This window comes from Alosa pseudoharengus, unplaced genomic scaffold (assembly GCF_046254945.1).
Source record: "Alosa pseudoharengus isolate Yale_2024_CS ecotype anadromous, Long Island Sound unplaced genomic scaffold, YU_APseudo_1.1 YU_APseudo_1.1_scf_16, whole genome shotgun sequence".
NCBI classification, from domain to species: Eukaryota; Metazoa; Chordata; class Actinopteri; order Clupeiformes; family Clupeidae; genus Alosa; species Alosa pseudoharengus.
Window position 1 is genome coordinate 29,434,535 of NW_027468630.1, and position 27,041 is coordinate 29,461,575.

A 27,041-nucleotide genomic window follows, 5' to 3' on the forward strand; every position below is an offset into this window, starting at 1 on the left:
GCTCCTTTGAGCGAGCCTTCTCTGTCTTTTGACAAAAAGGCTTAGTTGAAACGGTTCTATTTTCGTTCTGCTCGAACTGTAGGCTACAGTCAGACCAAGACCCAAACAGCCTCTGGGCATATTTATGCATTAGAGTATAAGGCTGAATCTGTGAATGGGCCATAGCTGTAAAAAGTTGGTCTATCCGTATTCCAAAGCCGGCGAAGTTACATCCTTTTGAGTGGCAGCAAAGGCAGCCAATCAGCGTTAAGTGCTTGCATTTCATAATGAGGTTGCCAGTTAAGCCCGAAAGGACACCAAATAGGTGCAAAACCACACGTTTAAAATCCCCACCAACCAAAATTTTGTTGTCTATATGTCACATCACAGAACAAGGATAAATATCCCATTCAACCATTCTATGTCACCGTTAAAGTAAACTTGTGATTGTAAAATAAATCATCAAGAAAGGATTTCTTGATCTTTTTACTATTTTTACTAAGGGTGCCAAACAATTGTGGAGGGCACTGTATGGACTGTGACCCGATACCTAAACACACCAAAGATTGGTGTTTTTGCTGCAAAAGAAAGCAGGTGTGTGCATGACTTTTTCTAAAGTAATCATTCTGACAAACATCCAGAGTGGCAGGCTATGACTTATGTACTTATAAACATTCATCAATGGACAAGATTTGCAAACTCTCCATAATCATTAGGACTTACAATTACTTTGAAGTAGTCACTGGGGATGACCGTATCTCCATTCTTGACCCATTTAACAGTCGGTGCAGGTGAACCTGTTACTTCACACTCAAAGATGATATCCATTGATTCATGAGCATAGGTGTTCACTGGCTTTTTCAGGAACTGGGGAGGAACTGAAAACGTGAAAGCAGTAAGGTTTGGCTATGTTAAAAGGGTGAACATTCAAGAATTGTTTTTAAAAAAATGCACTGATTACAATTTATTACAAAACACACAAAAATATATGTGAAATTAAGGATTACTGCTACTTGCTGTGTGCTGACTGCCCAAAGTAGAGCTACACATCACAATGCATTAATATGTAGTAAATTAAAGGTGCTATATGTAAGTCATTTATTGTAATAAATCATAAAATGCAGTGTTTCCCCTACTATGTATTTAGCAGCGGCGCAGCAGATTTTAAGCGCCACTGCAAAATTTTCACATGATCAGTAATGTCACGACATTTAGGACTACATTGTAAAAGCACAACAGCCAACATCAACGCACATGCACACACTTACAGAAGGCTGCCAAATTGAGACTGAACTGCTTAAAACTATAAGGCTCACTATGATATCTGCATCATTTGGTTTTGAGCACTCCTCAAAAATATCAAAAAGACATAAAGGAAACTTAAATTCTCTTTCAAGACAATCAACATGCTATATTTAACACACAACACACAATGACACCTCAATAGGTCTCACAAAACAGCATGTATAATTTCTTTCATCCTCCAAATCAAAGAATAATTTTGAGAATTAGCATATATCATCTAATGACGCCTGATCGCATAGCCTTTGTATACACAATTGTTTTCACTTATAGCTAAACTTTACTATACTTTACAAAATAAATAGTTTAATAAGTGCATCAATAAAGAAGCATCATGAATTAAAGTGTGTGTCCTGTTTATAAGTTTAATCTCTAAACTTTAAACGAAAAATCATGTGAATATTTCAGCTAAAATGTATGTGGTCTGTCCATTCTGTAAACTAACAGACACACCACAAATACCGTACAACATGAAGCCACGATATTCCCCAAACAATATATTGTACCTTGAATTTTAAGCTCAACCTGAACCTCTATGGAGTCATTCACATTGTCTGCAAGGCAACTGAATGTCCCAGCATCCTCTTCAGTTAGGTTGAGAACATGCAGACTTCCCCCACCAACAATTTCAAAACGTCCCTCACTGTTGACAATGAATAACAAGTCATTAGAAGAAAGTGAGTCATTAAATGAAAGTATTGTCAGAGAAGAACTGTGTTCAAAATCATTTGCCCTTGCAACTACACAAATATCACCTAATGGTAAGTGTGAAGCAATGTCATGGTTTAGAACATAAGTGTGTAGAAGATATTGGCATATAATTTAAATTTAAAAGGGATATTCCACCATTTGGGCAATTGCACTCATTTTCCACCTCCCTGAACTATACTCTCATTCCGGCGTAATAATCTGCTGCAGCTCAAACTTGCTGATGGAAGGCCTACGGGGAATATTTTCAGGTGCTGCATGATATCATTGTGCTGCTGTGCCCATGGTCAAATCAGCCTAGAAAATCGCCACGTTTCATTTTTACACTTTCTTATTACACTTTTTAACTTGAGGCTTATTTGACATGGAACTATACTCTCATTGCAGCGTAATAAATAAGGAACGTTGCGAACGTACCATGGGTGCAGCAGCACAATGATATCACACAAGTTTTAAATGGCAAAATTACCGGAAATCTTAGTCACTTTTAAGCGTGATGCTAGCAGGCAAGATGCTAATGGTCTAATGCGATTCAATAATCTATGCTCAATTGTTTAACTCGAGGGGAGGTAGACAATTAGTGTAATTCCCCAAATGGTGGAATATCCCTTTAATATTTCTATATCAAATATCATTATGCTAATGAAGCTCCCTCAAAAGTCCTTCCACAAGGACTTTTTAGAAGGAGAATGGACTTTTGAGACACAGTGTAAGTGACCATGAATACATAGTATGAAAAGTGATTGAAACATAAAACATCATTACATAAACATAAAACAGTGTTGGAGTTTCCTTTGTGATTTGTGACATACAAGTGCCCTTGTGGTTATTTTTTTCAATCAACCTAGTAGCCTACTTTCAAATCGATCAAAAACATCTCCATACCTCTCCTCAATGAGCTGGCCATTAAACATCCATCTAACATAGGGAGCAGGATACCCTGTCACCACACAGGGAAGAAGTACACTGTCCCCTAGCACTCTGGACATGGCTGAGGGCGTCTTCAAAAATTCAAGCTTTCTCCGTTCTGCGGTTTCTGAAAGACAAGCGCGACAGATGCACATGACTGACAGCAAGGCTCCAGACTGGACCACATTTTTTTGAGGCGGTACAAGTGTTTCTTTAAATTTCATGTGGAAAAACAAGGAGAGAGCAAGTCTGCCAGTGTAGACCAATACTGGCACATCCTGGAACTTTGCAACACGTACCCGCCCGACAGCTTAGATTGAATAGAAACCAACATGGCTGCATTGACATAGGGAGAGAAACAAGCTAATAAATATTAAATAGTCCTGCCACATTTTGGTTCCAACCATTTACTTAATCAGCTGATTCTAATTAGCGCATTTCTTAAGCCAGGTAGATCAGCTAATTAGTGAAATCACAGATAGGACCAATACATTCAAGACTTTTACTTTCTGAAGCCGCACTTTTACATCTTTGCTTTGAGTAAGCATAAATAAAAGGAACAAGATAAGGGTATCACAAACAAAGTCATGATTGAAATGTTATCAATGGCCAATGTTTACCTGCATTTGGCTGACTATTTAGTTAGGCTTGGCAAGCTTAACTTTACATGTCACAAGGTCAACTACACAAGTTACAACGCAATTCTACCACTTGAAATACAAATGGATTTTCTACTACTAAGACCAGATAATTGTGAATGTTATACTGAACGTCCACAGTTAGTTAGCAAGCTAAACGGTTTTACACTAATAGTAAATTATTAATGAGCCATATTTGTCCTCAACACTGGGGTATTGGAAGTGAATTATTAATGAGCCATATTTGTCCTCAACACTGGGGTATTGGAAGTGAATTGGGTTGGTAATGTAAATAGTTTCAACATGAGTTAGACATTTCTTCAAAACCCTTGTGCTAGTAAACAGATTGAATCTCCTGTAAATGATGCACAAACTGGAGAGCACTTTAAATTTTGTTGTACCTGTGACAATGACAATAAAGATGTATTCTATTCTATTCTAAATTAAAAACTAGATGTAAAGAGTGTCAGCTACTGGTCTTTCATACTGAGATCAATTATGTGATTCTAGATTGTTTTCATCTAAAAAGGGGCGTGGTGCTGATGTATTGCTGGTCGAACGTATAGTGGATGAGGGGAAGAGTCCAGGAACAATTAGTGAACTGTGTGGGCCATGTCATCCAGTGCCTACAGCAATGAATTCCCAAGGTTGAAGAGGAAAAATCAGATGACACTTCAGATTCAGAAGAAGCTGTTTTTAGGCTATCCTTAGGGGTGATTAAGCATGCTGTTACTGCATCAATGCTTCAAAACCTTATAATAAGCCAAACAGCATCAAGACACGCCTCAGAAAGTAATTTGGAGTGATGACTTAGAAAACTTTATGCTCAAAAACCTAAATTTTACGATTGGAGAGGAGTCAACAACAAGTTTTGCCTTAATGTTAATGTCTACCGTTAGTTGATGGTCAGTGTTCACATTGTGTTCATGCAACACAAAGCGCTCCACAAACAAACAGCATGCCAGACAGAGCAGCGAGACGCATCCATACCCATTACTTGGCAAGCAGTGTGCTACTTAAAACACATATGACATCATTACTATTACACTTAGAAAAATAAATAAAAGTGAAAGGGACAGCATTTAATAAGCAGCATTCAATTGCAGTTATTTTTCATACCACCAATGATGGACTGAACTCATAATAGGCCTGTCCTCAATGGTACAGCAGCAAAACTAGTTATCAAAATAGCAGTAGGTGTGACTCCTTTAAGATTAACGTGATGTCAGTCAGTGATTGAGTGTCTGCGGCCAGCGAGATACTGAACGGAGATTAACGGAAAAGCTGGCGACCAAATCAGAGTTTGTGATGAGGGAAATTTAAGCATAGTTTCAACTGCTGATCATTGAATAAAGCTGCAACTCCACAGACTATCGTATGTCTGTCTGTTGTGCACAACTTGCTGCAACAGAAGTTAAAGGCGGTTGCCCCGAAGGTCTTGATAACTTATAATGACCTGACTACAAACTGAAACAGGAATGGTTAACATATTTCTCTGAAAGATTACAAAACCCAAATATATATAACAAAATGCAAATATAATACTAAAATACAAGTTAGATTTATCCACTGAGGCGTTGTTTTTTATTTTTCACCAACTATTTTGGCCTACGCAGATCCGCAGATCTAGTTAGAATGGTCCAATACATCCACACATTATTGTAAGGAAGCAGTAGCCAACCAAGCTCAAGTAGCTCAGTATAGTCAGATGGGCCTCACATAGGAAAAACTATCTGTTAACAGAACAACAAACCGCCGCTCAGTCCTGTACATCCTCTCCGTGAAAATAAATCACACTAGTCAATTTGTCTCCATCTCCTACTCCATCCCCTACTCTTGCAACTTTTGTGTATGCTTGTCTGTGCATGCGAGTGTGTGTGTGTGTGTGTGTGTGCGCGAGTGTGTGCGTTTATGTGTGTGGGTGTGTGTATGTGTGTGAGTGTGTGTGAGACAGTCCTGCCTTGTAGCTCCTCTCCTCATTTTCTCATGTACATTGTTCAGCCAAAAATAGCAAATGCTCAAATTTCATGTAATCATTCACATCATACCATACCATCACATTTTAATGGCGTTATGGATGTTACAAAAAGCGTAATTTTCCATGGAATTGCCATGTAATAAACTCTAAATAAAGTATCTATCTATCTATCTATCTATCTATCTGGTACTTTGTGTACTTATGTGTAGGGACCCTGAACAAGCTACTGACAAAATTTGGTTCTGTTTTGAACAATATTACTGGTTAAAAAATGCTATTTGGGAAGCGTTTAGCTCACCACCCTTAACTAATCCACTGTTTACGATTTGGGGCTATAGCGTATACCGGGGAAAGCTCTGTAGTGGTTGATCAATGACAAATACTGTCTCCACAGCTTTCTCCACAATTATTAGGCCCTCTTTCAAATGAGTAATTTTTGTTTTGGTCCACGTTGTGGCTCACAGGCTACACAACATAGACCTATTGGCAAACTTTTACATCTGGAAATAACGTGTAGAATCCCCTAAAGTTTGTGGGCTCGAGCATGAGCAGGTGCAGGACTAAACCATGCAGTCAAAACAAAATGCAGGTAACATAAGCATTAGTATCTGAACTAAAAAATCCTTCAGTAGACACTGAATATGATAATAAATAGCATATAATTAGTCCAGTCATGTAGGGTAATTTACTCGTACGATGGCACTTCTACATTCTGCCTGGTACTCTCTTATTGTGTAGATGTAACAACAAGTGGAAGGTGCAACTGGTGTCAGCAAACAGTCAGACATTACATTTGAGAAACAAAAAATGCAGTGTGTATTACCAGATATGACTTTAAGCTCCGCCTCTTCACTGTTTTTCACTGCACCCCCTGTTTCAACCACACAGCGATAAAGTCCGGCATCGGCATCAGAGGCATTGCTGACAACCAGTGCCCCACTGGGCAGCTGAAAGACCCTCTGATCAAGCAATATGGGCTGCCGGTTGAGTTCCCAGCGGGAAAAAGCCACAAGGTCCTGATTAATGTCGCACAAGAATACATGGTTGTCACCATGTTTCACAAGACCTGCTTCAGGCTGACTGGAGAACCTAGGTATACCTGAGGAAAAAATATGGATATAAGAATAGGAATAATAAGGGAAGAATATATCAACTTAAAGGGATATTCAACCATTTGGGGAATTACACTCATTTTCCACATCCCCTTGAGTTAAACAATTGATTTTTACCTTTCTCCAATTCATCCAGCCGTTCTCTGAGTCTGGTGATACCAGTTTTACTGTAGCTCCAGCCTAGCATAGATAATTGAATCTGATAAGAACATTAGCTTCTCGCCTGCTAGCATTAGGTTTAAAAGTGACTAAGATTTCCGGTAATTTTTCTATTTAAAACAAATCTTCTCTCAAGTTAGAAAAAGTGTAATAAGACCAACAGAAAATGAAACGTGGCGATTTTCTAGGTTGATTTGACATGGAACTATACTCTCAATCCAGCGTAATAATCAAGTAACACCATGGGCACAGCAGCACAATGATATCATTCAGCACCTGAAAATAGTCCCTGTAGACTAACTTCCAGCAACAAGGTTGAGCTGCAGCAGACGAATTGGTTAGTGACTAGATTATTACGCCTTCTAACTTAAGAAAAGACAAGTTCTAAATAGGAAAATTACCGGAAATCTTAGTCACTTTTAAACGTGATGCTAGCAGGCGAGATGCTAATGGTTTAATCCGATTCAATGATCTAGGCTGGAGCTAAAAGTGGTATCGCCAGACTCGGAGAACGGCTGGAGGAACTGGAGAAAAGTTGAACTCAAGGGGAGGTGGAAAATGAGTAATTTCCCCAAATGGTGGAATATTCCTTTAAGTTTACATAGTAAACAGTTTGATCATCTGATAAAATATCAAAGGGCACAAAATAATAAATGTATAAAAGTATTATGTTCATTTATTAAATGCTAATTATGCTACTTCTGGCCTACACAATTAAAAAACAGACACGAAAACAGACAGACAGACAGACACACACACCTAAAATGAAACTTAATCCCCTCAACCCTCAAGATATTGAGGCGATTATATTACAGTCTGAGTTTCTAACATAACTAGTGCAGTGCCCGTACAAACCATGCCCATTCCTGTAGAAAACCTGTAGTCCAATGACATGCCCACAGTTTCTTTAAAAATGAGATGACCAAGCATTCCGTAATTGAATTGAAGCCCATTTCCAATGTTCCTAAAAGACGGGCACCTAAATACAATTGCTAATCCGGCATGGATGTGTATTTCTTTGGAATTGATAAACAACTGCATTTAAAATCTTACAAGATTGCTACACGTCTGAAACTATTTGGTAAGTTTAATGCACCAATTTCATTTAATTTCACTGCTAGTTACGCCCCTGCTGGAAGTCTTAAAGATCCCATCCCATTTTTCCAGTTGTTTTTTTAAATAACATAGGTCAAATTGAGTTTGTGACCTGTGGTAAGTTTGAAATTCATGCGGTTTGTCTGCTGTATGCAATAGCCAAGGAAAGGAAAAGGCAGAAAAATTGAGCCAATCTGGATAAACGGTCATTGCTACTTAGCACTGACTAATTATTATTCATGGTCCTGCCCACTTGGTTAGTTCGTATCCACCCACAGAAGTTCTGACAGAATCTAGATTGAGCTAGTGCTAATACCACAGTCTATGGCTAATACACATAGTTGCTTAGTTACCGAATTTTGAATGCAATGGCAGAACGACAGCGAATCTGTGTGTTATACTTAAACAAAACATCTACATTGCATCCCCTGCCAAAGAAAGAGGAGTTGAGGGAGAAATGGTTACAATTGATTTTTGGAGAAATACCGGAACATGGTACCAACTTAGTAGTGTTTGACGCATTTCGAAGACGATGACTATGTCAACTATGGGGAATGCAGCAGGGGGTTTGCATCAAGTTGGTTTAAAAAAATTTAACTACATGATCTATAGAGTGTGGTAGACACTACCGTAATTTTGCATGCATTCGATTAGCATTTTGCCTGTTCCGGTTTATAACAAAAAATCCCTATGAGCGAATGAATGGGATTTCGATAATCATAAAAAGAAATAATGCCTCCGATAGTTAAATAACTGCTTACGAGTCCCGGTGTTTGTTTCCTGTCCATAAAATTAGCGTGCATGTTGTCTCCATGAGGACTTTACATCTGCTATAGCAGTGGTTCTTAAACTTTTTGTCTGGCGACCCCACAAAAAAGTATGGCGAGGTCTGGCGACCCCACTTTCCCCAAATCCATTCTAGGTCCTTAGCCTACTCAAATACCCCCCTCAAACGTTAACAACTAAATCAAGCAAAAACTAGAAAGCAAAGCATTTGTTTTATTTACTCCATATGAACAAGAACCGAAAAGAAAACCAAACAATCACGATTAAACAAGTGTAGGCTGCCGCCACATCAGATCAGAGTGCTATGTGCGTAGCGCACGCGCACACACAAGCACGCACACACACATACACATGCAGCATTAGGCCTACAACGTTAAATTAATTATATTTATGGCGATAACAATAACAGTATTTTTTTATTTCCCTTTTTTGGTTTACTATCTTTAACAATTTCAATGGGAAGGGTGGGCATGCTTCCGTGAACATAGCAAGTTAATTCTAGGAGGAATGCTGCATACGGTGACACAGAGATTTTCCTCCAAGGTGCTGAGCCGACATCTGTATTTTGAGATGTCGTTTCATTTTGACAGGTTTTAAGCTCTCATTCGCCAGAACATCGCCGCAGATGACACATTGTGGGTGGTCGAGGTTATCTTTAACTTGGCAAGTGAATGCATATTTCAGAAATTCTTTCTGATAAATGCCGACGCGTTTTTTTATTCTCACCGGCCTGTAGACTTGTCCCGTCTGAGGATCACGGAGGAGTAGACGCACTGGTAGATGGCACTTCCGAGCTTTTGTTCAATTTTTTAAGCAGCCACCTGTCCATTTTGGCTAGTAGGCTATGTCTTTTGTTTTGTTTTACTTAAAATAGCGGGAACAAGTTGAGTTTGCGTAGTGGGAGCAGATAGTTACATTGTTTCCAGGCCCGGAGTGGGTAATCGGGAGAATCGGGAGAATTCCCGGTGGGCAGCTTCACTTTTGGGCCGGTCGAGGGAAAAATATTAACATTTGCCACGTTAATATCTTCTCAGTTGGCTACACACGTTCGCATCCTATGCCTAACACCACAGCCTCAGCCAGATTTTTTTGAAGAGGACAGAATAAGTGGCAACTGGTAAATTAGCCATGATTATAGCGCCGTAGCCTAATTATTGGGCTAATACTGGACGTTGTAGCGTTGTCAACCTATTCGCAAGCAACATATTAAATTGAACTCATAAATTGAACTCAATAATAATTTCAGACTGAATACAGAAAATAATTGGCGACCCCACGGAAGTTTTTGGCGACCCCTAGTTTAAGAATCACTGTGCTATAGAGCTGCACAGTCCCGCCCACAGCCAAAATGCGGTTAGGTGCCAGATGTAAGATTCCCATTCATTTGTCCCATTGACGTTTGGAAAAATCCGTATCTAAAGAGTTTTACAGCATGTCTTAGGCTACCCAGCTACAGCATAACTCATAAGCATACAACATATCATTTCGAGTGAAAAAATGAAGAGAAAATAAAGCCAAAAAAAGTCAAAGGTACAAGACTGTACATATTTTCATTTCCGAGCGAAGGAACTACTCATCCCATAAACCACCGCGCCTCACTGAATAATATAGGCAAAATCGGCACGATTTATTTTGCCATTTAAACCATTTCCAACCGGCGACAGCACGCAAACGCTTTCCTCCAAACAGTGATTTTTATATAGTGAATGTGCAGTTAATAGCAGTTATTTCAGGAGTAATCGTGTAAATAATAGTGTTTTGATATTGAATTTTATATTTATCATCGTGTATTTTATATCGTGTGTGTGTGAAAGTGGTTAACGTTAACGTTACAAACATGGTGCAGTGCTTCGTAACGTTACCTGACTCATCCTATGCTGTCATCACTGCTCAGTCGGGCTGATGACTGATGCAGTGGAAAATGAGGTTAATGATTGATATGAATCATACAGTATGAAGGCTACAGTAGCCTAGCTAATGTTAACTAGCACTGCTAGGAGCATTAACGTTACCAACCTCCCTGCTTAACTCACCACAACTTTGTAGGTCTTGTCCCTCAGGCTGGCCTTTACAAAACCAACAAACTGACTCTTGGACACACAACAGTCAATAATGTGACCCAATTTAAAGTGGCTTTCACCCCTTTGGACACTCACTAAAACATAATATATTTCATACCTGTGTTGCAGCATGTAGGCTAATGTTAGCTGCATTATGTAATGACATACAATGTCGGAAATGCTAAAGGTTAGCCTGTCGGATACCTGAAAAGTTTGAGTGTTTAAACTAACATTTACAGTGGTCTATTTGATAGTGTATTGGCCCTGACTAAGTTCGTGTGATGTATAAACCACAATCCTTGTTGATACAAGTACCAATATTCGTCAAGAAAGTTTTTAAATCACATTAAGATTTTCGCCATAGGCAGTAATCTATTAAAGATGCTAAGCGGCGCTATAGAGACAGAGTTGAAGCGGATTTCTTGGAGGGTGATCCAGCACGAGTGTGGAAAGGACTCCGAACCATCACTGGCTTTGAAAGAAAGTCCCCTCCTATGATGAATGTGAGTAAAGCCCTCCCTGATGAACTTAATGCTTTTTATGCTCGCTTTGACATGAAAAACACAGACTATCTTGCACTAGCTGCAGCATGTGAAGCAAATGAGGATGCACCTTTCTGTGTCTCTGAGGTCGATGTGAGCAATGCCTTTAAGAGGGTTAATTGTAGAAAAGCTGCTGGACAGGATGGAATTTCTAACAGGGTTTTGAAATCCTGCGCTGCTCAGTTAGCTCCTGTGTTCACTTATATCTTTAACACATCATTGGCTCAAGAGACAGTTCCTACTTGCCTCAAGCAGTCTGTTATTGTTCCAGTACCGAAAAACAAAAGTCCATCATGTCTGAATGACTACCGCCCAGTAGCCCTGACGTCTACAGTGATGAAGTGTTTTGAGAAGCTTGTGAAAAACATTATCTGCTCATCCCTCCCTGCCTCCTTCAACCCCCTCCAATTTGCTTACAGAGCCAACAGGTCTACAGAGGATGCCATCTCAAACCTCATGCACACCACCTTAACTCACCTGGAGGAGGGGAATGGGAATTATGTGAGGATGCTGTTCATCGACTTTATTTCAGCATTCAACACGATAGTACCTCTCACCTTGGTCACAAAGATGAAGGCCTTAGGACTGAACTCCACCCTGTGTCACTGGATATTTGACTTCCTCACCAACCGTTCACAAGTGGTTAGAGTGGGGGGTCTGACATCTGACTCATTAACCATAAGCATAGGTGCTCCCCAAGGCTGTGTTTTGAGTCCACTGCTGTACAACATCTACACACATGACTGCAAAGCCAACAGTAGTCATACCTCCATCATCAAGTTTGCAGATGACACAGTGATCTTGGGCCTGATTAGTAACAACAATGAACAGCTCTACTTGGATCAGGTTGATGAGGTGGCACAGTGGTGTCAATCTAACAGCTTGACACTGAATATCAATAAAACCAAGGAAATGGTAGTGGATTACAGAAGGCAGCAGCAGAACTACAGTTACACCCCACTAATGATCAGCGGGCAACCTGTAGAGAGAGTCACAAGTTTTAAATACCTTGGTGTCCACATTACTGAAGACTTAACATGGACTGTTAACACTCAATATGTTCTGAAGAAGTCCAGACAACGACTCTACTTCCTTCGTCAGCTAAGGAAATTCAAAGTTTCTACATCCATCATGAAGGCCTTCTACACTTCAGCGGTTGAGAGTGTTCTAACTGGTAGCATCATCACCTGGTATGGGAACTCCACAGTTAGAGATTGTAGTACTCTGCAGAGAGTAGTGCGCTCAGCTGAACGTACTATAAGAACTCAACTCCCTGCTCTACAAAATATCTATTCCAGAAGAGTACTCCTAAGAGCACAAAAGATTCTGAAGGACTCTTCTCATCCTAACAATGGATTATTCCTACCGCTGAAATCAAGAAGACGCCTATGTAGTCACAAAGCCAGAACTGAGAGACTCAGGAGAAGTTTTTATCCCCAGGCCATCCGAACTCTGAACTCACACTATTCTGACTTTGCACACATTTACTCCTCAGCACTCTCAAACATTTCCCAACTCTGAACTCACACTATACTGACTTTGCACACATTCACTCCTCAGCACTCTCAAACATTTCCCAACTCTGAACTCACACTATATTGACTTTGCACTCATTCACTCCTCAGCACTCATGACCCCCCCCCCCCACACACACACACATACACACACACCTACAAGACTTTTAGCACTTTTACATCCCTCTCCCTATGCTACAGACCTTTTATTTATTTTCTTATTTCATCACACGTCAAAACACACACACACACACACATATCTGACTTTCTCCAACTTTTGCTTATCTCCATAGAACTTTTTATTTATTATTTTGATTTCTCCTCCATCTACCCATGTCCTTGATTGCCTAGCCTTTCTGCCCCCCCCCCACCCCCATCCCCAACACACACACAAAAAACACACACTTACATCATCACTGTCATCACCTCACATACATACAGCACACTGTTTGCTACAGTAAGCCTCCTCTACATACTTGCTGCACACTGCCCCCCCCCCCTACATACACAGCACATTGTCTTCAGGATCTTCTCCAACACACATCCTCTACATACTTACAGCACACTGCCCCCACCTACCCACACACACACTACACACACAGTCACTGCTCCACTCCCCTCCCGCCCACACACACAGCTGGTTTTTAGTCTACCACGTGCAGTTAAGTTTTTATGGCTTATACCGCAATTGTCAATGAAGAAATTGCATTGCAGTTTTACTTTCGGCATCGACTGTGGGCGGGACTGTGCAGCTCTATATCTCTAAAATATGACTTGCTATGCCTCTGCTACCAGCGAAAAACATTAAACTAACTGTCTCCTACGGTGTCTCCTAGCTAAATGTGTCAAAAGGCGAGCAGAAACTAACCATAGCGAGGATAACAATTTCTCACAATGATCATGCAGTTAAATAAAGTTAACATCTCAAGTTATCTGTAACGTTAACCTTAGAAACCTCTCAACTGTCCGGCTTGCTGCTGCAGAGGCAGACCACGTGTAGTCCGCTTATCTTTTGCAACTACCAATCAGAGCATGGCTTATTTACATATTAAATATTCATGAGAAAAGCATCAGTCTCCTCAACCAGGCTTTTCAGACAATGCTAGAATAGCTTGAAATAAGCAATCCAAGGCATTTCCAACCCAAATAATGTTACAAACTCGATCAAAGGACATCAAGGATTATTAAAAAAATATGAAATAGGTGTGGCATGAGATCTTTCAGTAAATTAACCTTTTCCAGACCCACCCTCAATTGAGAAGGGTCTGGTGTCAACGAGGCTAAGACATCGTTCATCTGAGGAGCACAACGGTCGGGAGGCAACATATGCCTGTATGAGGGCATTCAAGTTAAGTGGGTGCAGAACCAGAGACTACTTTGCAGGCAATCTTTAGTGATTTGAATGTAATGCGGTCAGCTATAGGTAGCCAGTGTAGGTCGGTGAGCAATGGGGTAACATGTGCCCTTTTGGGTTGGTTAAAGGCCAGGCGCACCGGCGCGTTCGGGATCATCTGAAGGGGTTTCACTGTGCCGGCTGGGAGACCTGTCAGGAGGGTGTTAAGGTAATCAAGTCATGGCCTGTACCAGGAGTTGTGTAGCGTATTAAGTCAGGTAAGGCCTGATTTTTCGTATGTTATAAAGTGTGTGAGGGAAAGTGTGTGCTTTGTATAATCATATTTTTTGTCATCATAATCGTATTCTGAAATGACAGCCCTAGAACCCATCTCTACCTGTAAGCTAATGCCAGTTCCAAAGTAGCCTTGGGTTACTCACATTTTCTCCCTACAAGGTAACATTTTAAATCCTAACAATTAATAGGTCTTTGAAACAGTGGCAAGCAGGGCTCAACATTTACTTTTAAAAGTGATTGCCAGCTTGGCAACCAGGCATGAGGTTTTAGTTGCCAATGCCAACCAAATGGTTGCTATTATTAATGGCCTGTTATTTGTTTGCATAGCGTTACTAAAATAACACTAATTAGTCTTTAAACATACAGTGCATATGGAAAGTATTCACAGCGCTTCACTTTTTCCTCATTAGGTTTAGTCAGATTTTAGTCAGATTTAGTCAGATTTTTTAGTCAGATTTAGGTTTAGTCAGATTTTTTTTTTTTTTTTTTTTTCTTTTTCGCATGCCCAAATTTCCATCAATGATTCCCGGGACACTGAAAGATCGGGGTACACGAAACTTGGTGGGCATGTACCCCCACATGGATAGCATGGAACCGTCATTTTTCGTTTTGATCTGTAGCCCCCCCGCTGGACTGGACCCCCCGAAAGGAGGGTAGGGCAGACACAGTTCTCTGTGAATATCTTGAGAACTGTAGGGCCTAGGATGACAATTTTTTTCTGTATGTTTGCCTCCAGGGGTCATGTTAACCCATTTCATGTGCACAAACAGATACACACACACACATACATTCATAGTAATCATACGTATGACACATACCCACACAGTAGACATATGTACGCTTGCATGCACAGGCACATACACAGGCACACACACAAGCACGCACACGCACACACACACACACACACACACACACACACACACACACACACACACACACACACACGCTGCCGCGATTAGTCGACTTAGTCGACCTAATCGACCATGAAAATTAGTCGACGGCAATTTTTTTAGTCGAAGAGTCGTTTTACTATTGACCGCCTATTTATTTTTGGTCTCACACGGCTGTAATGTTATATTAACTCTATGTTATTAACTCTTGAAAATTACAATGGCTGTCTTTGGATGTTAAACAGGCTACTAACACTTTGGCATGTTTTAAACCCCACTATGCACGCAAGTGTTAACGCCAGCAGCAAAGCTGCGTGCCTGCCTGCTTTCAGCGCAATTAATTATTAGGCAGAGCTAAGTGGGGGGAGCTAAGCAAGTAGGTTACGCTAGTCCAGACTCTGACTAACATAGTAGCCTAGGCTATTGTGGAAATTGAAATAAATGAAGTGAAGTGTCTCACGTTGACAACGCAACGGCGTGTCATTACTGTAATTCATTCATACAAAAAAACGTTAAACCAAACATGCCGCCGCCCGTGATATCAACAATCAAGGTGCGCGTCATTTCCCATGGTCAATAAGTCACGACGCATATTTTTTTAGCGTTCAAGCCAACTGATAAAGTGAAGTAACCTATGTTGTAAGACGCGCAAAGTGCCTGTAGCCTACTTGTTTTGAACATGCTGATGTTAGGCTCATTTGCAAAGTCCTCAACTCCTGTCGCCTTTCAAAGTCCAGCGTTTCTCAAACTATGGGCCGCGCGGACCAGCACCGGCCGTAACGTGGACATTGCTGGTCCGGAGCCGCAGAGTGAAATTATTCCCGGGGCTTCGTCTGATAATTTGCTGCGCAATTGATCAAGGAACCGCGGACTGACAGAAAAAGAAAACAAACTTTTCTGCAATCGGTATGAATTACTTGCTAATTTGGTGTCATCAAACATAGAGGCATACAATTAAATGGTGGTATGAGCGTTCATTCAATGCGCGAGAGAAACTGAAACCACTTGATAACGTTGGTAGCAAATCTCCAATTCAACCTATTGGAAAGCTATTTAATTATGAAACTACATTTAATAGAACAATGTGGATTTATGCAACTTCCATAAAAACAGAGCACAGACTAAAATACACTATCTAGAGTATTGTATAGTCAAATTTAAATAACGTGGCCAAAAGCTTGTGGCATAATTAAATATGTAAATATTCTTTCCATTTGCCTACCAGTATATGATGCTTGCATGAGGGAAACATCCCAAAACGATGACACCCATATAATTGCTGTTGTTTTGAGAAGTATTTATCATGCAACCATGCAAAAGCAATGGAACTATTCTAATTATATTTTACATTAGTAAAGCAGTCCTCTGATGTGCATGTTTTCAAACTTTTTGTGAACAATGTTAGCACTTTAAACACTGGCTGCTTTGAAGTGCATGTATAACAATATAGCATAACAATAATAATTGTGATGTGATATAATGATAATTTGATAGGGGGTGGGTTCATGTAGGTGGGCCCTATGACCCCAAAGTATGCCATGACCGGGCCTCAGGTCAAAGAAGTTGTCTATGTCGATGGCAACACTGGCATACAAATAAAGTCTATCAAAGGTCTGACATTACTGTAGATCTGAAGGTAGCATTTTAAATGGGTGTTTTTTTTTTTAATACATAATGTTTACTTACAGTAATACAGCTTCTAACAAAAGTAGGGTGATATATATTTTACGTTTTCCCTTTAGTTGAGTTCAAAATAAAACGTACACAACAAAATAACAAACACTTGATTTAAAAAAAAAAAATGTGCTGGACTGGGCAGCGGTCATATTTTGTACCGTTCTGCGGTACATCTAGTTTTGTTATGTAACAGCCTTATTCCAAAATTGATTACATTTTTTCCCCCACAAAATTCTACACATAATACCCCAAAATGACAACTTAAAAAAAGTTTGAGATTGTTGCAAATTTATTGAAAAAAATAAAAAACAAAGAAATCACTTGTACATAAGTATTCACAGCCTTTGCGATCAAGCTCAAAATTGTACTTTTTATTTATTTTTATTTTTTTACTTTCCATATGCACTGTACATTTGAATTTATTTCACCTTTATTTCATATAGCCACAGGATTCTGCCGCAAGAGAGGCAATTTGATTGACACAAGGGGCAGGGTCATTCATACGTGTTCAACAGCAACACTGGACTGCCCGCAGATGCACCTGACTGTTAATATCCTCAGGCATTGGACAATAGCAATTTTTTTTTTTTATTGACAAATCTCTCCTGATTAATGGGTTGACCTCATATATATCAGTATTATATTAAAGGTGACATAGAATGGGATATATATCCTTGTTCTATGACAACAACATTTTGGTTGGGTCTGTAAAAACCTCTCTTAGAAAGCTATATTAGGGTGGGGATTTTAAACGTGTGGTTTTGCACCTATTTGGCATCCTTTCGGATTTAACTGGCAACCTCATTATGAACTGCAAGCACTTGACGCTGATTGGCTGCCTTTGCTGCCACTCAAAAGAATGTGACTTTGCCGGCTTCGGAACACGGACAGACCAACTTTTTACAGCTATGGCCCATTCACAGATTCAACCTTATATTCTAATGCATAAATTTGCCCGACGGCATTGGGTCTTGGGCTGATGGTAGCCTACCGTTCAGGCAGAAAGAAAATAGAACCGTTTCAACTAGGCCTTTTTGTAATAATATGAGCATCAAAATAGACAGAAGAGGCTCGCTCAAAGCCTGATGCTTATAGTTTTGTATTAAAAGTCGAAATGTATAGAGTCTTAGGACAGAAGTTGGAATACAAACGTTACAAATGTTTACCATTTCCAATGTCTTGGAGACAGCTGGATAGGCTGCTTTCATGTTTTGGAGTTAATGCACCAGGCGAAACATCTTCACAAACTAAAGGTGCAGATGCCGACTTGCCATTGTCTTAATGTGAGCATGGCATGATCATTGGTAACAACTGATTCAGCTAAAGCTTAGGCAAGGGGGTAATCCGCATGTCAAAGTTTGATGCCAAGGATCCTAACCAAGCCTCCACATTTGACGAGTTCGGAGTGACACACAAACGAAAAAGGCACTACATAGCCTGCACTTGAGCACCATTGAACTCTCACATTGAATCACCCAATAAAAGCTTACTAAATATTGCTACTGTATGACCGCCAATGCAGTCACTTTAGACCAACCTTCTTAGTGTAGCCTAGGCTAGGACCACTGTCCACTCCTCACTTACCAGGTGCTTATATGGAAACTGTGTTCGCATGACCGAGAGAGAAAAAGTATGCTACCGGTAAATACAACCGATGCTAACACTTTATGCAATTCCATACAGATACACATCTGTACCAATGTTTCATGAGTATGGCCTATCTGAATGTAGTGGGAATCCAATTAAAAATTAACAGCAGCCACGCATATCGTGCATTTCTTTTGGTGGGAAGGTAATGAAATGTTTGCACACCGCTTGCACAGCCTGGATGCCTATGAGCACTCCTTGGAACGCGACTCGCCATTTCGCCTTGAACTTCATGAACACTGCTGCAATTTACTTGCTGTATGAGGCAGGAGGGCGGGTTGGTTGCAAATTATTTCGAAGGGGAGGGAATGGAATGAGAGAGTTGGGGGCAGTGAGACACATTTTACGTCATTTGTATCCATTGTTCCGATTGGCCCAATTTCTGCGAATATTTCTAAAAGAGGAATTTCTATGAAACGGACATATTCAGAATGTCTAGCTCTTTTTGTATGTTCTTGAATGCAGGTAGAATACCGTTATTCAACAAGGACAAGGTAGAAATGTTTTTTTTTATTCTCCGTCTCCTTTAAGAGTGTTATACACAAAATAGAATGTAATACTGTGGCAATTAATGCCATGCATAAAATAATACAAATGAATGAAACAATGAATGCAAATAAGTTAACATGTTTTCTTACCTGCCACGCTGAGCCGTGCTGTCTTACTACTTATAGTGCCCATGTTCTGGATGGATGCCACACATTGGTAAATACCCTCATCAGGTTTATTGTGTTTTGAATGCAGCACTGACGAGATGAACAGTGAGCCGTCGTCCAGGAGGTGTCGTCGCTCATCTGCCTGCAGACTCAAGAAGCTACCATCTTTCTTCCACTCTACCCGAGCAGCTACTGGGCTGTCAACGGAGCAGTTTAGTATGGCCGGTCCACCTCGTACCACAAGTATGTCCACTGGTTCCACAGAGAAACCAAATGGAATGAATTGAGGCACTGTTGACTCTGGAAAAAAAAAAAGAAAAGTCCAATCAAACAGCATGTCTAAAAAGTCTAAAAACTATGTCTGAAAGCAGTAAATCAGAAAATAATATCATTATAGGCTTCATTGGGTTATAATATCACAAAAATGTCCAGGACAGAACCTCAAATGAAGGGTTCCTGGGCCATTCTGCATCAAATCTGATAATGTTGTTGCTGCATTGTCTCAGATTTTACTCAAACCTTGTTATTAATGAGTTCAAAAACTAAGGCCTCTAAAATACAACCCCTGGCAAAAAGCATGGAATCACCACTCCTGGAGGATGTTCATTCAGCTGTTTTATTTTTTAGAAAAAAAGACCAGACAAATCATAGATTTGTGTTTCTGTAAACACAGAATGTGATTGTGTGTTTCTGTAACAGATGAAACATAGCTCCAAAAATGTATTTTTTAGATCATGTAGAGGGAAAACAATGTTGAATTATCTAAACCTATATCCTGCAATGAGTTAAGAGAGGAGCTACATATCAAACATCCTGCTGCAACAACACAATCAGAAATTGGCTGTATGAGACCACCACCTTTTTACTAACAATGTTGCTTGTTAAACTCATTGCCTTGCCTTGCTAGTTGCTAGCTTACTAGTTTGCCAGCAAAGTTAAACAAATACAGACATTCCCCACAGTCAATGGAATTGCATTTGTTCAGCGATGGCGGGGTAACGTCACTTCTGTTGACGTTCAAACAAAACAGAGAGCTAGCTCACTACTCCCTCTCCCTCCCTCCCGTGCAATTGAAACTCTCCTGAACGCGCATCAGGGGGTCGTTTCTAGAAAGCATCGTTTGCTAACTTGCGTCGCAACCTTGGTAGTTCGCTCCATCGTTCTTGGATTTGGTGTTTCTAGAAAGGGTAGTTCGAACTCTCAATCGCAAACAAGGACACAAAGTTTGGTCGTTTGAACTACTGCCCCTAGGCAGTCGCACTTGTGTCGTTCCTTGGTAGTTCCTGTTGGTGCCTAACCAAAAATCACAACCGCCTAACCAAATTTTGCGAAGTGGATGTTTATCTCGTGACTCAATGATTGATCTATCCTGTAGCTTAATTTGATTAAGACACTGACTCCCCTACTTGGCTCATTCTTGCTATTTATGTTAATTCAAGTATTGCCTTGCTTTTAGTATTATAATCTTCACAGTCCTTTACATCAGCAGTGATAAATAGTGTAGTGGCTAAAGCAGATGACTTATTATCCCAACGTTGTAGGTTCGATTTTCTTATGATGTGAGATTGTCCTCTTGCTTCTCGCTACCTGCAGGTGAACTAGTGTGACATTTAATTGTTTTTGACTGATGTATTGTACCTATGGTCTCTCGATGTAGAGTAACTATATACATAAATATGTATGGTCAAAACCTATTGTTGTGTCTCGTAGGCCTACTCTTAGTCAGAGATGAAAAGAAGAGATAGGACGCGAACTCCGGCCGAGCGCGTAGTGCACTGACGCGCTGCCGTTAAGCCACGAGACAGTTGATATGCTATGGGATACCCAGACATTTGTCCAGGCTATATATTTTTTCCAACATAGATATTTAACACAAATAATGACCTGCTTGGTCTGCTTAAGTTAACTGTTTTATATGCTTGCAATAGGTTTAGGTTTTGGCTGATGGCAATGACAAACAAAGGAACCAATCACAGAACAGAGGGGAGACAGCAAGACGATGACGACACACCGAAGCGGTTATGAGCTACGTACAGACGCATTTGATAGACATTCGTAGCACCCAATAAACGGCTCTGGGCATTCGTAAACCACGTTTTAAATACGAGAGACGTTAGCCAGGCTATTTAAGACTGATTTACTTGTTCATGTGTTGTTTGTTATTCCGTAAAAACCTGGAGAATAATGATATATTGTATTTTTGTACCTCCTTTATAATGATTCTCGAATACAAATTTATTTGACAAAGAACCAAAACAGAAAAAATAAAATCACTAACAGGGCAATCTTTGTGAGTTTCACTGGGGTTATCAAACAGGCAACGTCCTTCATTGTTGTTTCGTTGAATTAGGACCTCTCCCTCCACACTCATGATGGGTTGAGATATGTAACAAACAGACACATCAACAAGTAACACTCCAGAAACACTGTAACAGATTTCACTTATCTCTGGGACAATTCGGGTCGCAGCACGACCTCAAGTAGTTTGTAAGAGCCTCTACCAGTGTTTTCTCTTTTCAGTGTTCGTCCTTGAAATCCAACATTCGAAATCCAAAGTCTTGCAGGTGACTTTTCTACAAAGCCTCTACTCCTAGGCCTATCTTCACCGGTCTTGTGTGTGCTTGCTAGCATTGTTCTCTTGCTTTTGCATGCAGTATATATTTTATCATATTTTGACTTGTTCTATTCATAGGCTTCCTCGATCAAATTTTCATAGGGAATAGTTAGATCAATAAAGTAGGTGATGCGCTGACATTCAGAAAACAACACTGACACTGGCAATTGCCTTTCAACATCCGCCAGGAGTTCCCAATCCCACACTTTGCTCCACCTTTCTGTATTGTTTGGGCTTGCCTATTGGCCACTTTTCTGTCCCTTCGCACAAAAGAAATTCTACAGTTCCTGTTACTAACCGGCAAAGAGTTAACCTCAACTCTCTTTGTTCTCAAGCAAACTCTCAAGGTGTAGCGACCATGGTTCAAAATAGTTTTACAACCGGACAAAGTATGCTTTAAAGAGCCATGACCCATTCATAGCTTACAGTTTCCGTCTACACCAACCCACTGACTGAGGCTCTGTTGAGTTGGAAGAAGATAACTGGCTCCTACATTGAAATTAATGTGGTAATGTGGCCCAAAGTTGTCTCCAGCTGATCTTCCTCTTCTCAACATCATGCGTTCATGCCAGCTCATTCATTGCTCTTGTTTTGCTTGAGACACTGCTGTTGATTGTCTATCCTCCTCTTGTTCACAAACAAAGCCAGTTACCATCTGTCTCTTCTCCTGTGCTGTAGCCTTACCCCATGCTTTCCAATTGGCACCCAAACCAAACCCTGCTCTTCCACTCTGCACCTGCCCAACAATATCCCTATGGTGCAGTGTGCCTTGAGCATGCTTAAAGGTGCCCTGCCACACAAAACCGTTTTTACTTGTATTTTTTTAATATGTTAGGTCCATATGTGTTTGTGCTATGTCGTGAATGTGAAAATTAACAGCTACCTCCTCTGTCAGCTCTAGCCACTGAAAAGTAATGAGCGGAGAAATTAGGCCAGTTGCAAAAGCTCCTCAGTTTCACGTGGAATTGATAAAGCTCATTACTATTCATGAGCTCGCCCAGTTGAGACCATGCCCACAAAATTGGGTTGTGCTCTATGCACGAATAGAACTTCAACAATGCATTTTGCCCAAGAACCCAGACTTGAGGATCAAATGGCTTCAGTTTATTTTTTGGAACAATGGCACAGACTTTGCAAAAAGGCTGGAGCCGTAGGCTACCATCTCAGCAGTGTATGACCAGTGCCCGTAAGTAAAACGTTAGTCAACTCAAGGAAGTGTTATGTCATACAGGTTTAATGCACTCGCTAGCCTAGCAGGTTTAATGCCCATTTGGACAATGCTAGCACTCGCTAGCCATGCTAAGTTCATGCCATGAAGCTAACATTAGTCGATAACAGCTACCATCGTGGCAGTCTACGACCAGTGCTCAGTCCGTAGGTAAAATGTTATTGTCAACTCAAGGAAGTGTTATGTTATACAGGTTTAATGCACTCGTTAGCCTAGCAGGTTTTTATGTCCATTTGGACAAAGCTAGCACTCGCTAGCCAAGCTAAATTCATGCCATGAAGCTAAAATGAGTTGATAACGGCTGTCATATTATGGACGACACCTACTAGATGTTAGCCAATCAGAGTCAAGCAGCTTAGCTCGTTGAATATTAATAAGAACCGGTTCAAATCGAGCTGAGTCATCCTGCAGGCTTTCAATACCACGCTAGAATGGCTTGAAACAAGGTAACCAAGGCATGTTTTCCGCAAAAAAATGAGAGTCCATGGTAGAACTTCAGACATTACCACAAAGTAATGAAATACGTGTGGCAGGGCATCTTTAACACTGCTTACTGTATACCACCTCTTTTTTCACTGATGGGGCACTGTTCTTGATGACTGGATACTTAGATGGTGACTGGTCTTAGCACATTGAACTCCATTGAACTCCACATTGGTAACTCAAAATTCCCTTACCATACAATGCTACCATACTTAAACAACATGGCTTCCCTATCCTTTTCCTAAGAGCATTATTAACAAATATCTCAAACTTACAAACAGCAATTTCAAAGAGTCATTCAACTTGGCTGACAGCCAACGGGTACATTAGCCTCGTGAGACCATCCTGATCTCACGAGCTTCAGTTTTCCACTCGCAGATCAGTCTGGCATCTTTCCCATAGAGAACATCTGGAGCCGTTCGCCAAACAAACGGCCAATCAGCGTTGGTTTTGAGGTGGGTTTGGGTGTGACGCAACGAACAACATGGTGGCATCCACGGATGAGATGAGCGTCGCTATCGTGCAAGTTTTATCTGAATTAGAAAGTATTCCTGGGGAAGCTGTGAAGCTATGAGTCTCAGCCATGCAGCTGGGAGGAATTCGCCTCATTCACCCGGCGGCCAGAACGAGGCTAAAGGGTACACTTGCCATTACACCTCAGTCCAGCAGATAGTGGTGGTAATGCACTCCGTTTGCAAACTGCCAAAAAGAAGCTCACCGAGAAAGAAGAAGGGTTCACTGGCCTGTTCTTCTTCCGTGAGTTTTTTTTAGCAGTTTGTAAACAGAGTATGCTATAGCCTAGGCTATGTAGGCTAAAGAGTCATATCGTGGGGAGTTTATTGTGTCGTTTTGGCAAGTAGCCGTTTAATAAGCGGGATAATGTATAGAACGCCGGTCATTATCGGGAAATAGGTCCCTTCAGGGCGGAACAAGACCTAGGTTAGTAGCTGGGTAGCTGGGTGCCATCTTGTAGTCTTCACAGCCAATAACCCATTTCGATGCCCTGGACCTTATAATTACCTCCATGGCCTCTGATGAAATGACACATCCAGCCATTATGCTGCCCATCCACCTCCAAATGCTGCCAGGATGTGGTAGGCCTATTAGCCAGCCCAAACCTTGTTGGGTGGAAGACAAACAATATGTAATATGTAATAATTCTCAATATGACTGAACCCTTCATTATAAGTTTGTACGGCATATTCATTGATTTTCTTCAAGGCCCTAGATTTGTTTTTGAAAAAAGTGCAAAAAGAGTGACATTAAGGGTAGTATAAACTTATTTTTGTACGCATTTAGTATCAATCATGTACCAATGTTGTACCATAGATAAATAGAGTCCAAATCATTGTTTTACCTGAAAAAGTATACAATATAACCAAGTAAGTGTATTATCTATGAATGAAACATGGAGCCCGACCGATAAAGGATTTTGAAGGCCGATACCGATACAAATATTTGTTGATTTAAAAATCCGATATATCGGCCGATATATATATATTTTTTCAGAAACGCGCAACAAAACATTAACAGATTTCCCTAACATTAGTTATTTGTAGTTATTTATGAGTATTGACTAAAATAATATGATAATGCATTTAAAAAACAAACTTGTTTATTTTTAAATAATATTGTCACAGTGGAACAGAGGTACATCGAAATATATTAAAGTTCTGATAAATAAAATGTATAAAAATAGAAACTTAAGATATGAAACTTAGTTTTTTGAACAAAAACACAATAACAACAAGTTTCATAAATATAACTTTGAACTAAGACTTAATAATTACAAAAAATGATGACATTATTACTATCATCATCATTTGTATTATCATTAAACAAGATAAAGGTCACTCTTAAATGTTTGAGTGTGCATGTGTAATAATTAAGTGTGCTTGCAAAGCACACTTATTGTTCTTCTTAAGTTTTATTATTATTATTTTTCCCGTCTCCCTAATTTTTTGTCAGCCCTAGCGCCTAGTCCCTTTGAGACAGAGACACCGTTCCAACTTTAAAACGTCCGGTCAGTACCGGTGTAAGTTGGTCACGAAGATGACGTCAGGTGGGAGTGCCGTTCGTCCGCCATATTGGATTGAACAGAAATCGAAACTAAATTTTCACAGGTCACAAATTGCTTAGCGTAATGCCATGTTCATTTGATATGAGATGCTTGTACTCGTAACTTCGTCACTCGTAACTTTAGGACTCCTATTTTTTTTTACTAAGAGTAATTCAGGAAGCATTTTAGCCCTAAAAGTAGCGCCTGAGTCTGTGACAGCTTAAGCGAGGACTCCTAATAAGACCGATTCACAAACAATATTTTGTGGTGGCATTTCACGTCGCGATGTTTTGAAATGCGTCTAACAATCACGAGGGAACAATTTTGCATTGTAGGCATAACTAAGGGATGCAGTAACACCGCCAACAACAACCAAAACTAGCCTACTCATTGTTTACATTAAATGTAACGTTTCATTGTGAATCAAATTAAAAGATTCTCCTCTTTGCAAACGTTGGCATAGGCATATGGTGACAGATTCATTTAATAATGTTGCTGTGTGAATCACGGTAAGCGCGAATTAAGTGGCCACTTCTTAATAGGAGTCACTGTATGGAAGTAGGCTAAGTAAAATAGAGATGTTTAAAATAAGATAAAGTTAGGATATGCCCGCTTGACAACGGCAGAGATAACTGGCCTTTGGCCATAGCAACCATCCATTTAGAACGACTGGCCTTCATAGCAACCAAGGATCTTAGCTGTGATTCATGTAGCTACAGTATGCATACAATGTGATGCAAAGTATAGAAAGGTGATGAAATATACAGAGACAGGTCAAGAAATATAGTGCAATGTAGACAGTAGTATAAAGTTGATTTACAGAAGGTGGTTTAGAGTAATATGAATTAAATATAAATATGTGCACTTGTGCAGTGTATTAGCAGTTATCTCAATCAATAAGTAGAATAATGTATGTAGTAGTAACATTATAATAGTAGAAATAATAATATAGATATATGCAGAGTATTAACAGAATATAATAAAACAGAATAAATATGGATATTCAATATGACAAATATATAACAGATATGTACATAACATACAGCTATGTGCAGTGTGGAAACAGTGTAATTGTAGTGCAGAAACAACATTATAAGAGTAGTAAGAATAAGTCTATGTGCAGGATGAATAGTATAAAGATCAGTAGAATAACTATGTATAAATGTAATTACAGTAGGCCTATGTACATTTGTAAATAAATAGAAAACTATGGGTGAGAGGGATAAATTAATTTTATTTAATCGTAAAAGTAAATTGCATTCAATTAAATTGCAATAAAAAATCTTTCCAGTAGGCTTTAATGTCACGCAAAAAGTACAACCAAAGCTGAGCTTGATCAACTAGAACGTCTAAAGAACCAAAACTTGAGTGTAGT

At 40.0% G+C, this 27,041-nt stretch overlaps 1 protein-coding gene across 5 annotated transcripts in view; it reads right to left on the reverse strand.

Annotated features, from left to right (window-relative positions):
* neo1a (neogenin 1a) overlaps positions 1–27,041 on the reverse strand; it is a 95,388-nt gene that overhangs the window by 42,044 nt on the left and 26,303 nt on the right. For all 5 annotated transcript variants that reach the window (XM_076287633.1, XM_076287631.1, XM_076287630.1 and 2 more), the window contains exons 2-6: positions 19,265–19,582; positions 6,338–6,613; positions 2,875–3,025; positions 1,788–1,924; positions 703–857 (exon numbers count right to left, since the gene is read on the reverse strand). In XM_076287633.1, the coding sequence (XP_076143748.1) occupies positions 703–857; positions 1,788–1,924; positions 2,875–3,025; positions 6,338–6,613; positions 19,265–19,582 (1,037 nt within the window). The remainder of the gene's footprint in view (positions 1–702; positions 858–1,787; positions 1,925–2,874; positions 3,026–6,337; positions 6,614–19,264; positions 19,583–27,041) is intronic.